Genomic DNA, 13,431 nt, shown 5'->3' on the forward strand with positions numbered 1-13,431 from the left:
TGCACAGGCATGAAAATCACTCTTTGGCGAAATTTGCTGTTTTGAAACCAAAATATGTGACCTACGCAAATTGTGTAGATTCGATGAGAACTTTTTTTTTTTGGGAGTGGGGTTATGGACAGGACATGGATGTATACCAGAGATTATCACTGAACTGCGAACACATGCACATGCAAACCATTATATGATGAGTGTATCTTTTGGTCCATATAATTTCTAGGCAGGTCAAAATTAAATGCATACAGTGTCAGAGGAACTTGATTAATATGCTTACTTTATTTAGAGAAAGTCATTTGCAGTTTAATTAGGTACGTGATAGGTTAAGTTAAACTATAAAATGTCACAAAGGCAGCGATAGTGCTTCAAATACAACTGTGTCATACTTTAACTACATACTGGACTTTTTTATGATAACTTTATCCAAGCTCTAAGAGATAACATATTTAGATTTAGTGACCGTCTGCCCTGCATTCATCTATCCTTATTACCATTGGCCTAATTTTCTGCCTGTATGTGTGTGTATATATATATATATATATATATATATATATATATTTATATATATATATATATATATATATATATATATATATATATATATATATATATATATATATATATATATATATATATATATATATATATATACATATATATATATATATATATATATATATATATATATATATATATATATATATATATATATATATATATAAAGGATATAAAGGATTAATTCAGTTGCATGAAAATAAGTGTAGTTATTGTGACTGGATGTTCCGACCCATAATTGCCTTCTTTGTGTTCCTCTCTGGCCTCAGTAGGATTATGTAACATTTGGGTCCAAACAGTGCCCCCAAGAGACCAAAACTGGAGGCCAGGATGGCAAATACCTCCACTGCATCTGCATATTTTCCTGGCGAGCTGATATAAGCAGGGACAAAGGCCACCCACACAGCACAGAAGATCAGCATGCTGAAGGTGATGAGCTTGGCCTCATTGAAACTGTCTGGAAGATTCCTTGATATAAATGCAATTAGAAAACTAAGGATTGCCAGTAAGCCAATATAGCCCAGTAACACTGCAAAACCAAATGTGGACCCAACTATACACTCATAAACTATCTTGTCAGTGTGGTATTGCGTGTTTTTGTGAGGAACTGGTGAGGCAGACACAATCCATGCAGTGCAGATTGCTGCCTGAATAGAAGTAAGAACAATAACTGTCCCTCTCTGCTGAAAAACACCAAACCACTTCAGACTGGCTCCCCCCCCCGGCTTAGAGGCCTTGAACACAGCCAGAACTACCATGGTTTTCACCAGGATACATGAAATGCTGAGCACAAAACTGATCCCAAATGCTGCATGTCTCAGCTGGCATGTCCACAGTCTGGGACGGCCAATAAACAGCAATGAACACAGGAAACATAACTTAAGAGATAGCAATAGCTGGAAACTCAGTTCTGAATTGTTGGCGCGTACTACAGGTGTTCTGCGATGATAAATAAAGATGCCCAGGACAACAGCACACATACATGTGCCCAGCAAGGAGGCAGCCATCAAGCCAATACCCAGAGGCTCATGGTAGGACAGAAACTCTGTTTTCTTAGGAACACAGTGATCATGCTTGGGGCTGGACCAGAAGTCCTCTGGACAACTGGTGCACTCCATGGAGTCTATGAAAAAAAAAAAAAAAACAGACATGAGATACAAGTTTTTATTATGTCATCATACTTCAGTGCTTAAAACTAAATACCAACCAGTCTCATTACTGATCTTTCCATCAGAACAAGGGATGCAATCAAAACAGCACACAGGTTCCCCTTTCCTTCGGGCCATACGGGTACCTGGAGGGCAGCTCTCACTGCACACTGAGAAGGGTGGCTATAGGGAGAAAATAACATACCTGTTATGATAAACTACTCCATCCAGTTTTTCATGGGCTAAATAATTGTTTTATGAAAATTATAAATGACCTTTTTTGATTCGAAGTTCCAGAAGATTCTGTCTTCATAAATTGTGAGTTTTTCACCTTTGAAAGCCAACCTCTTAACCTCGCCCACATTCTGAACGTTAATTATTCCATCAGGGAGCCACAGCCAGTTCATGATATCGTAGATTGGTAAGGCATCACCATTCTCATCAAACGACACTTGATCACCAAACGGTGTGATGAAGTTCACCTTTTGCAAGTAATACACTAGCTACATGTATGAGTGTCAGTATAAGACAGACAGAGAAAAACCAAAGAGGCCAGATTAATGTATTATTCTTTATATAAACATAGTGACACTGATTATTCAAGAGTCAAACTGCAAATTACTCTTGAATTAATATTAAGACATTAACCCAATCACCATTATGAATGCTGGCAGTGTACATTTCTGCAAACCAGGGATTCATTTCAACTTCCTTTAGGTTGTTACAAGTGCTTGTGTGAATGCACTTAGTATACATTGTTTTTATATCCAATAGGATTTTGATAATACTTTTATGGTTACTGTATTCTCTGATACACTATCACCCAAAATGAAATGTTCATTGATGCATTATCCACATCACTTCCACCAGCCTTCATTAGGGTACACAATATAGCCCACCCAACCTCTAGCTCCTGTGCTTTGATTACCCGCTATGATACAATTTACCTTCTTCCACTCTATAGGGTCTATTTGTATGTCTGTCATTATACAATGTGCAAATTCAATTAACCTGTGGTTTGCAGGGACATAAAATGCAAACATTTCATACTGGCGACTGGACTGGAAGACCTTTAACCCTCTGCTGACTTGGTAATATAACCATTGCTATCCCCCAGTAGTAGGGTGATGCAGCTATGTGTTTGGCACATTATTATAATTGAATATTATATGGCGCTGCATTTGATCCTATACGTGACTGTATTTTACTTTACTAATTAAAGCAGCTGATTTTGTCTTATGAACAAGAGTGTAAACTGATATCACACCTGCCATGGCTCCAGTCCTTTTATATTGCCACAGCTGTGCCCGCTGAAAGGCCCTCTCCCTGGTGTGCACTGCAGCATGTCATCAAGGGCGTAGGCCAGAGCATACACAGCCTTGTACACATTATACTCTGACCTGAGGTTCAAAACGTCCAAAAACTCAGTCTTCACATCCTTTAAATCTTCTTGTCCAGTGCATAATGCTCCCCCAGCCTTCACCCAACCTGCTGGAGGAGGTGTGAATCTGCACTGAAATGTGTATTCCCAAAAGAGTTTAACCTGAAAATGTTTTTAGAACAGTATTATGAATAAACACAATATACAGTATTATTCCTACAATTACAAGATAAGATCAGATTGCACAGTTAAACTCTCACTATGCTATTTCCATTGCTGTTGTTGTGGTGTAGGTCAGGGCGTATTTCTAGGAGAAATTCCCTGAGCCCCGGTATTTCTCCTCGACGGATGGCAATGCCCAGTGTGCCAGCCAGGTACGGCATGAGGTCAGGGGTCTGGAGCACAGTAGCTGCTGTCCAAGCTTCACTGGCCATCCACTGCAGGCCTGTCACATTCTGCCTCACCACCTGAGTATCAAATAAAATGTATGAGTTCAAACTGCAAAAAAAAAAAAAAATAAAGTTCTGTCTAGCCTCCAGAATAATACATTGCAAAACAGCGAGTCTTGTTTTCACTCAATTATACACAGATATGGTCCTGTGTTTTACACAATGTTACAAGCAAAGTGATACTTAAAATCACAACTGGATTTTACTGTAATTGGTCTGATCTCTTGATCTCTTGATCTCTCTTATGAAAGCCTTCAGGGCATTTAACAAATAAGATATGTAACATATTCAATACAGTGTTATTGAAATTAAATTATCTTAGTTTGACAAATTAAACATGTTATTTATATTAGTTATGATTAAGTTGCATTTCAAGCCAAACCTCTTCCATGAGGTTAATCATGTGACTCTCATGTGCAAACACAATGACCACACGAGCTGTGGATTTCCTCATCACTTCCACAATCCTCCTCAGTTCAGCTTGGTCACTTCCCCAGGGCAAAATCTCAAAGTAAGCTAGACAACCTCCATCAGAGTGTGCCAGGTCAGACTGGAAAGATCGAGCAGCGTGGAGTCCGTAGTCATCATCACTGACCAGCAAACCTGCCCAGGTCCAGCCAAAGTGGTTAAGAATCTGAATCATAGCACGCACCTAAGTGAATACAGAGATTAGTGCACAGGCTTAAATAATCTTGTGATGATACTCTCAGTAGAAAAACTTGCTTAAAAGGTTTCACATTGGATCATATTTAATTATTGCATTTTGTGCTTGTGAAAATTTCACTGTACATGCTTTATTTGATCATTTTTAATTGTGCTGATAGATGGTCACCTGAAAGGCATCACTTGGAATCGTCCTAAAAAAGGATGGAAACTTTTGCCGGTCACTCAGACAGGAACATGTGGCAAAATAACTCACCTGTGAAAGACACATACTGTATTTCTTGAAAACATTCAATTCCTTTCTCAGCTCTGTTAACATTTCAAGGGTGATTATTCAAATCTGAGATCATTTAACATGATCAAAATAATTAATGGATGGAAAGGTGGCAAACTTACCATAGGTACTCTGTACAAACCTATGACAGAGGATATGGCAATAGAACGTGTAGAGGAAGAATCACCCACAATCCCTATGACTGGAGGGGTTCCTACACAGGTCTCATCTAATATAAACTGCTGCTCTTGACCACTGACTAGCGACATTGCTGCACGAAATCCAATGCCTAGTTTGAGGCAATTATCATAAAGCGTGTATCCCAGAGTCACATTAGGTAGTAGGTTGGAGTTTCTGTTAATCTCATCAATAGCAAAGGCCATGGTCTGGGCCTGCCTGAATCCTAGAATATCAAAACTAACACAAACAATACCAGCTTCGTATTATACTTAACATCATATAGTGACTGTCACAACATGAGCATGTTGATAAGTACAGACATAATTATGACTATTGAATAGCCATACTTATCATATATAAATAGAACTGTACAATAAAGTAACATTTTTAAAATAGCATACATGCAATCTCTTATTTTTCAAAAAAAATATTTGATATGTAGAAATACATATGATTCATGGGATTGATCTTAGACTCACCCGTGACAGGTAGGCTGTTGTGGCTCTGAGGTAAAAGACATATCAGGAAACACAGAGAAAAAGTGAATCTGAAAAATCCCACCTAGAACCACATCTCCAGCTTTGTGCAGCCCATTTAGATGAAACTGTCCCTGTAACTGGCAGGAGGAGGAATAAAGAGAGTTGGACACGGCAGAAGAGAGGAAAGAATACAACAAAATAAGATACACGAGCAAGAGAGGGTTGATTTCTAAAACTGCCCACATGACTTTCTTCCTGTTTACCCTTTTTCCGAGCTGAGTTAATTTTATTGTTCGGTCATCCCTTTTTATTGACTTGTAGTTCTGTTTAATATTCTGTACCGCCCATTTGGGTATAAGCAAAATAAGGGGCAGGGCTGGAAGTTCATTTCATTTTAGACTGATTTTGTGCTGCACATACTGAGTTATCTGATCAAAGAACACCTCTTTCACTTTTGATAGAGGGCTATTGCATCTGGCTTGCACACAGTAACTTGGGAGATATTGGATATGATAAGTTTTGTGGAAAAGTGTGTGCAAGACAGGTTGACCTATTAGACTTCTGTCTGTCCAGTTTGCAATGTTGTATATTTGTATATTTCAGATATTTTTATACACACATACAGGCTCATTGAGCCATAAAGCAAATATTTGAGCTGATTAATACACCTGGAATTCATATCAAATCGTTATGATTCAACAAAGTCATGTGTGGTTATAGAGCTAAAACTGCACTGTAGTTTTGTTTTCAGTTACGGATTTTGGTAGCCAAATCCTGACTGGCTAGCTACACACATTTCCACTTTTCTGTTGGTGAATACATGTGTGATTTAAGATTATGACCACAACTAAAAGCATTAATGATACTGTTGTAGCCCTATGGAAAATTAGGCCTAGAATATATAAGTTCATAGCTTCATAAATAGGAATTGATAAAGATAATACATATGATTTAAAATATTAAAAACTACTCAGGTGTTGCATATTGCCTATGGTGCAGTACAAATAGGTTATCATGGTTAAGTTCATGTGTTATTACATGAGGTAAAATGTATTGTGTTTTCTTGAATACAAAGTTCATGATGATGGAAAGGTGTTAAGAATATTTTATTTTGAAAGTACGGAGAAAAGGAAGATTGATGTATGCTTTTTGCATTATGTTTATTGATGAGGTGTAAGGTCAAGGGTCGAGTTGAAAGGTCGATGAGGAAGTGAAAAAGAGAGAAAACAACAGTGAGACAACATGTTGAGATGTGCGCCGCACAGCTACAGTTATGTGAACAACCCGTCCAGTAAGCGTTACTACTGTAAATGCTTGTAGACGAACGACAAGTGACTCGAACAGAGACATTGTACAGTGGTATGGTTGTGTTAAATTAAGTTAATTCAAAGAACTCGGACTGAGCCGCCGACGTCCATCAGGAAGCTAACGCGGCTAGCGCTAGCTTATTCGTCACGGACTTGGGACAAGTGTAGCCTGCTCGGACACACTGGATATACATCGTCCGTACTGCTAAGTGAGGTACACTGAGACCAAGGGACTGAGGTATCCAGCGGACAGCGGAGGACTCTAGTCGCCAGACATCTCGGGGGAGCTGTACAGAGAACTTCTTTCCCTTTGGTGGTCCGGGGCGCTCTCGACGAGGGCGGCAGCCATTGTTTCAAGCAAGTGTTTCCTCAGAGGACTGGAGCAGTGGACGTTGTGTTCCTGGATTCTACGATCCCAAGCTTCACAACAGGCCTGCAACTTTTTATCTGGTAACTCATTGGGTACCCATAGTATTATCTAAGCTGTAAATATATCTTGTGCTAAATAAGTTGTGAAATATATATATATATATAATTTGCAGTTGAATGGTTTATTTGTGTTTAAGGTTCAGTTAAAATATCTAACGATTGACTAAAGGGTGAACATTTATTTTAGTTATTTGTGTGACTAACATATGGTAGGTTTAAAGCTGTCATTCATGTGAGTAAGGGACAGTAAGACAGAATAGCCTTGCTACAAACTAAAACAAGGTCAAAAGACAAACTAAACACATGCTTACCGTTAGAGATAACATTTTATTTAAAGAATTCAGGATAGCTACCCCTATTAATTGCCAGGACAGCAAAGGGGCACTACACTGTGTTAGGGTACAGCATTCCTTTATGTACTTAGTAGGGTTGTGCCATCTTAATGGGCCAAATATTCTTGATTTCTTCCATAGATTTTCACGCTTAAACCTAGAAGCTCCGTCCTTTCCTCTGAAGTGAAGTTCCCTTGTGTAACATTTTTGCTGCATGTGTCACTCAGTGTGTTTACATGCACAGCTTAGTCAGATTACAGCCATAGTTCGACTATGCTACTCAATCAGACAGTTGTCCGAGTATACATGCTGGTGAGAAAATCAAATTACTGGCCGAAGCATGTCATACCCCAGTACAATTGGTGGAGCTGTACCCATTTCAACTAGTGGTAACAAACCCACCAACCCACTTTACGTCGCCAGCTGCCTTGCTCAGTGGCGCTCTTGCTTGCGGTTATTTCAGAGGAAAGACGCCGCCGCTGTCCTTCTACTTCTGGCTCACGGCCTTGGGAAAAAAAAATCTCGAGCCTGTGCAGAACGCAAAATCCCATCCGATCCGATGGAACGTATACATGCAGGCGTAATGCAACTATCAACAGAATAATCTAGGTGTTTTAATCCGACTATGAGAAATCCGATCCGGTCCGATTTTAGTCAGACCAAGGTGTATACATGCATCTTAAAAATCCGATCATAGTCGGACTAACCCAGTAATTCAGTTTTCTTGAGTGTCATATAAATGCACTGACTGTGTTTCTCACCACCTTTACTAACAAATACTTTACTAATACACAAAATGAGTGCAAAAATATTATGCCTGGACAGTCAGTGTTAAGTGAGTTTTCAGCTCAGATGATATTTTTTTTATGTATAATCTGATAAAATTCTATCGTAAATATCCTTATAGAGATGTCATAGATTTGTTACAGTTGGGAGGTGGCTGTAAGTAGGACCCACATAGGCTACATAAGACCTGGGAAGCAGTTAGGATGAGGAACAAATCTAGGACAGACTAAGTCTGGAGGGTGACCAGGAGGTAGGGTAGGTAGCTTCCAGAGAAAGGAGACACTTGAGGCTTGTTAGAGGTGTTTAGATGTGGTTGGGAGTATAGCTTTTTCAGGTGAGGCACCTTGTAGGCTAGGTGGATTACCCAAAAAGAAGACACTTGGAGTCAGTTGGAGATGTCATCAGTCTTTGGGTGGGGATTATCAGGCCTTGGAGCTGACTGAAAGCTAGCAACCTGGTGGCATGTAACATGTCCAGAGTGTCTTTTTTAATTTTTAAACATAAAAACAGAGTGTCCCAAATATACTTCTATTGTTTTCTGGTGTCTGCTGTTTTCAGTTTTTGGTCATTTCCTTCTGTTAGAGTTGGGAGGTGGTTGTATGTAGGATCCAAATTCAAAACATGAGGGAGGCAGTCAAGGATGAGAAACAAAAGGCAGGCTTCATTGAACAAACTGAAAACTCCAAAAATCACCAATCCAAGAACAACCAAGAAGAGTAAAACCCAAAAATAGTAAAAATGTAGCATCACAAAAAGTCAAGGAGACACTAGCAACATGGAAACAGGCGCAGGAGAATAACCAGGTGAATCGTACAGGTGGGTAACACAGGACAAACTGACAAAGACTAACAAAGAGGTTGAACACAGACTACATACACACAAAAGGGTTGATGTCAGAGGACACAGGTGGACACAGAGAGGGGTTGGGAAATGAAACAATGGGAGGCCATGAAAACCAAAACAGGACATATTAGGGTAAGATTTCAAAATGAAACAAGAAACCACAAACACAAAACTAGAATCATGGCAAGTTTTTTGATTTTAAAGACTGACTGCAACATTTAATGTTTGGAAACGTAAGAGCTCAATAAGCGTCCTGCAGATAAAATAGCTGAATATATCTGCAAATCACACCATGAAATGTCACAAAAGTAACAGCGCTTTAAATGCAAGTGCTTTATACTTAACTACCACCTGGAAAACTGCAAAATAACTTTATCTAAGTTGTAAGAGATTTTATATTCAAAACTATTGGATGTTGCTTGTTTTAACATTGCTGTTATGACACAATGTTCCGGCCCATGACTGCTCGTTTCGTGTTCCTCTCTGGTCTCAGCAGGATTATGTAACATTTAGGACCAAACAGTGCTACCAAGAGGCCAAAACTAGAGGCCAGGATGGCAAAAACCTCCACGGCATCTGCATATTTGCCTGGTGAGCTGATATAAGCAGGGACAAAGGCCACCCACACAGCACAGAAGATCAGCATGCTGAAGGTGATAAGTTTGGCCTCATTGAAAGTATCTGGAAGATTCCTTGCTTTAAACGCAATCAGAACACTGAGGATAGCCAGTAAGCCAATATAGCCCAGTAACACACCAAAACCAACAACGGAACCCACTGCACATTCATAAACAATCTTATCATAGTGGTATTTAGTGTTTTTATGAGGAGTTGGGGAGGCAGATACAATCCAGACAGTGCAGATTACTGCCTGAACAGCAGTGAGAACAACAACTGTGACTCTCTGTTGCAACACTCCAAACCATTTAATTTTGGTCCCACCTCCTGGCTTAGAGGCCTTAAACACAGCCAGGACCACCATGGTTTTAACCAGGATGCATGACACGCAAAGCACAAAGCTGATCCCAAATGCTGCATGTCTCAGTTGACATGTCCACAGCCTGGGACGGCCAATAAACAACAGTGAACATAGGTAACATAACTTCAGTGACAGTAATAGCTGGAAACTCAGTTCTGAATTGTTGGCACGTACAACAGGTGTTTTTCGATGATAGATAAAGATGCCCAGGACAACAGCACAGGCACAAGTGCCAAATATAGAGGCCACTGTCAAACCGATACCCAGTGGCTCATGGTAGGAGAGAAACTCAGTTTTCTTAGGAACACAATGGTCACGCTGGGCGTTGGACCAGAAGTCCTCTGGACAACTGGTGCACTCCATGGCATCTAAGAGAAAAGGAACAGACCTGAGATACTGTCTATATACTATATATTGTATTTCTCCAAACTCCAATGTGTAAAATAAATACTGACCAGTTTTATTGCTGATCTTTCCTTCAGAACAAGGGATGCAGTCAAAACAGCACACAGGTTTCCCTTTCTTTCTGACCATGCGGGTACCTGGAGGACAGCTCTCACTACACACTGAGCGTGGTGGCTATAGGGAGAATTGTTTTATTTATTTTTTTTCAATAATAACACCACTTCTGTGTTACTTTGCCATATTTTTGCATAAAGTCACACTACTTTTACATTTTATCACAATTTCTTTTTTCCTTCTGAGCTGGGTTATTATGGATTATTATGGATTAAACATACTGACCTGTTCAGCCTCTCTCCTGCCACCCAGCCTTGTCCTGTTAAGCTAAGAGTCACTGCAACAGCGACAGCAAAGTGTTGGTGTGTATACCACTAAAGTCAAAATCCATAAACCACTGAATGTGCAATTAGGAAATAATAACATGTCAGTTATACTGACATAGATTGTTGAGGCGTTAGTAGTCTAGAAGAGAGGGAGGAAGATTGATGGGACCTGCACACATGACTGACTGCCTGATGTAAGCAGTCCTCCTGTGTCCAACCCCTGGCTGCCTGTGTAGTCCCGCTGTACTACCACAGGGGGGGAGTCTAGGGCTATAGTGAATTAACTCGCTAATAAGATCACAAATGAGACAAGAATAAGCTGTCTAACATGCTATTACCTAACTATATGGTCAGTAGTTGTCATGTGCTCTCTGGCAGAGAAGAGCAGCTCGAGATGATAAGCAGAGGACCTAGAGAGAAGCTGAAGAGGTTGCATGTTTGATCCATAATAATGCCACTCAGATGGAACGGAAGGTAAAAAGTATTGCAAAATAATATTGCAAAAGTAGTCCTATTGTGGTCCTAACCTTTTTTGTTTCAAACTTCCAGAAGATTTTGTCTCCATTAATTATGAGTTCTTCACCTTTGTAGGCTGACCTTTTGACCTTTCCCACATTCTGGAGTTTTGCTCTTCCATCAGGGAGCTGCAGCCAGTTCATGATATCATATATTGGTGAGGCATCACCATTCTCGTCAAATGATACTTGATCACCAAATGATGTGGTGAAGTTCACTTTTTGCAAATAATGCAGTAACTATGAATATTACAATAAGGGAAAGAGGAAAACCAGAGGGCAGATTAAAAAATATATATTTTATGTGAGCATATATCTGTTCTGCATTTTGCAGTTAGTCATCTAATTTCTCTGGATCCAATCATATCCCCTATTCACTTCAAGACATACGAAAGCACTTGATTAAGTCATACCAACAGGTGGAGTGCAAAGTGATATCACACCTGCCATGGCTCCAGTTTCTGCAAATTTCCACAGCTGTGCCCACTGAAAGGGCCCCTCCCTGGCTCACACTGCAGCATGTCATCAAGGGCATAAGCCAGAGCATACACAGCCTTGTACACATTATACTCTGGCCTGAGATTGGAAACATCCAAAAACTCAGTCTCCACATCCTCTAGATTTTCCTGTCCAGTGCACAATGTTCCCCCATCCTCCACCAAACCTGCTGGAGGCAGAGTGAATCTACACTGAAATGTATGTTCCCAAAACAGTTTCACCTGAAATATATTTAAAACCCATTAGAAGTTAAACATGTTCACAGAAATGTAACAATATATTCTTGACATTTGTCATCTGATTGTAAGGGTTAAATTCTCACAATGTTATTTCCGTAGCTGTTGTTGTGTTGTTGATCAGGACGTATTTGTTGGAGGAATTCCCCAAGCCCTGGTATTTCTCCTCGACGAATGGCAATGCCTAGTATGCCAGGCAGATAGGGCATGAGATTGGGGTTCTGAAACACAGTAGCTGCTATCCAGGCTTCACTGGCAATCCACTGCAGTCCTGTCACATTCTGCCTCACCACCTGTGCATCATAAAAATGTGTTACTCTATACTGCCATGATACTAAAGTCAGTGTCATATAATACAAAGGTTACTTATTTATACTCAAGTGCAGTCCAGTGTTTTTCACACTAGTTAAAGAGAACCTTTAACTTACAATTTAAATTAAATTAAGTTTTAAAAAAAATCAGCCCAACACGTTCTTTTATCTTAATCATCTGACAAACATTAAGATCTATTGCTATATTCAGTTATAATTTGTATTTCAAGCCCAACCTCTTCCATGAGGTTAACCATGTGACTCTCATGTGCAAACACTATGACCACACGAGCTGTGGATTTCCTCATCACATTCACAATTCTCCTTATTTCAGCTGGGTGATCGCCCCAGGGCAAAACCTCTAAGTATGCAAGACAGCCTTCACCAGAGTGTGCCAGGTGAGATTGGAAAGATTGAGCAGCATGGAGTCCATAGTCATCATCACTGACAAGCAAACCTGCCCAAGTCCAGCCAAAGTGGTTAAGAATCTGGATCATAGCACGCACCTAAGAGAGTACACAGTGGAGATATCAGTGGACAGGCTGACATACTCATACTACTAGATACTTTTCTGTAGAAAACATGTGTAACAGGTTTCAAAATGCAACATGTTTAATTTTTGCGCTTAAGTTCATATTGTTTTTATTGCAGTAACCATGTTCAACCACATGCTTTATGCTTAACTTTGCCAACAGATGGTCACCTGGAAAGCATCACTTGGGATCGTCCTAAAAAAGGATGGAAACTTTTCCCGGTTACTCAGACAGGAACATGTGGCAAAATAACTCACCTGTGAATGACACAGATTGTACATCCTGAAAACATTCAAAGACTTTACAGGCTGTTTTAATGTTTTAAGATCAATTACTACATGTTTAAAATTGACCTTAAATCTGAGATCATTTAAAAAACATCCAAAACACTAAGGACATTGAAGGTGGAAACTTACCATAGGTACTCTGTACAAACCTAATACAGAGGAGATTGCAATAGAACGTGTCGAAGAAGAGTCACCCACAATCCCTATGACCGGAGGGGTTCCTGCACAGGTCTTGTCTAATATAAATTGCTCCTCTTGACCACTGACTAGGGATAGCGCTGCACGGAATCCAATCCCTAGTTTGACACAGATATCATAAAGACCGTATCCCAGAGTCACATTAGGCAGCAGGTTGGTGCTTTTGTTGATCTCATCAATAGCAAAGACCATGGTCTGGGCCTGCCGGAATCCTAGAATATCAAAACTAACATAAAAAATACCAGTGTTTGTCAGTGATACAGAAA

General features: G+C 39.8%; 2 protein-coding genes across 4 annotated transcripts in view; both read right to left on the minus strand.

The window, feature by feature from the left end:
- Positions 1–736: 736 nt before the first annotated feature.
- LOC119032518 (extracellular calcium-sensing receptor-like) lies at positions 737–6,927 on the minus strand. 3 transcript variants are annotated; one of them, XM_037121838.1, is made up of 10 exons: positions 6,531–6,927; positions 5,127–5,263; positions 4,590–4,884; positions 4,363–4,449; positions 3,913–4,182; positions 3,342–3,548; positions 2,968–3,243; positions 1,976–2,203; positions 1,760–1,883; positions 737–1,675 (listed from the first exon to the last, which is right to left on the minus strand). In XM_037121838.1, exons 2-10 carry the CDS (start codon positions 5,165–5,167, stop codon positions 762–764), a joined length of 2,442 nt encoding a protein of 813 aa, XP_036977733.1. In that variant the 5' UTR covers positions 5,168–5,263; positions 6,531–6,927; the 3' UTR covers positions 737–761. The 3 variants fall into 3 exon arrangements, with proteins under 3 accessions (XP_036977733.1, XP_036977724.1, XP_036977742.1); XM_037121829.1 differs by having other exon boundaries at positions 5,127–6,927; XM_037121847.1 differs by lacking the exons at positions 4,590–4,884; positions 6,531–6,927 and having other exon boundaries at positions 5,127–5,259.
- Positions 6,928–9,259: 2,332 nt separating this feature from the next.
- The window catches only part of LOC119008174 (extracellular calcium-sensing receptor-like), a 5,006-nt gene continuing 834 nt past the window's right edge, over positions 9,260–13,431 (minus strand). Inside the window, exons 2-9 of the mRNA XM_037078273.1 lie at positions 13,097–13,391; positions 12,851–12,937; positions 12,384–12,653; positions 11,923–12,129; positions 11,546–11,821; positions 11,115–11,342; positions 10,258–10,381; positions 9,260–10,170 (exon numbers count right to left, since the gene is read on the minus strand). Of these exons, the coding sequence (XP_036934168.1) occupies positions 9,260–10,170; positions 10,258–10,381; positions 11,115–11,342; positions 11,546–11,821; positions 11,923–12,129; positions 12,384–12,653; positions 12,851–12,937; positions 13,097–13,391 (2,398 nt within the window). The remainder of the gene's footprint in view (positions 10,171–10,257; positions 10,382–11,114; positions 11,343–11,545; positions 11,822–11,922; positions 12,130–12,383; positions 12,654–12,850; positions 12,938–13,096; positions 13,392–13,431) is intronic.

Source organism: Acanthopagrus latus, chromosome 2, assembly GCF_904848185.1.
Source record: "Acanthopagrus latus isolate v.2019 chromosome 2, fAcaLat1.1, whole genome shotgun sequence".
NCBI lineage: Eukaryota > Metazoa > Chordata > Actinopteri > Spariformes > Sparidae > Acanthopagrus > Acanthopagrus latus.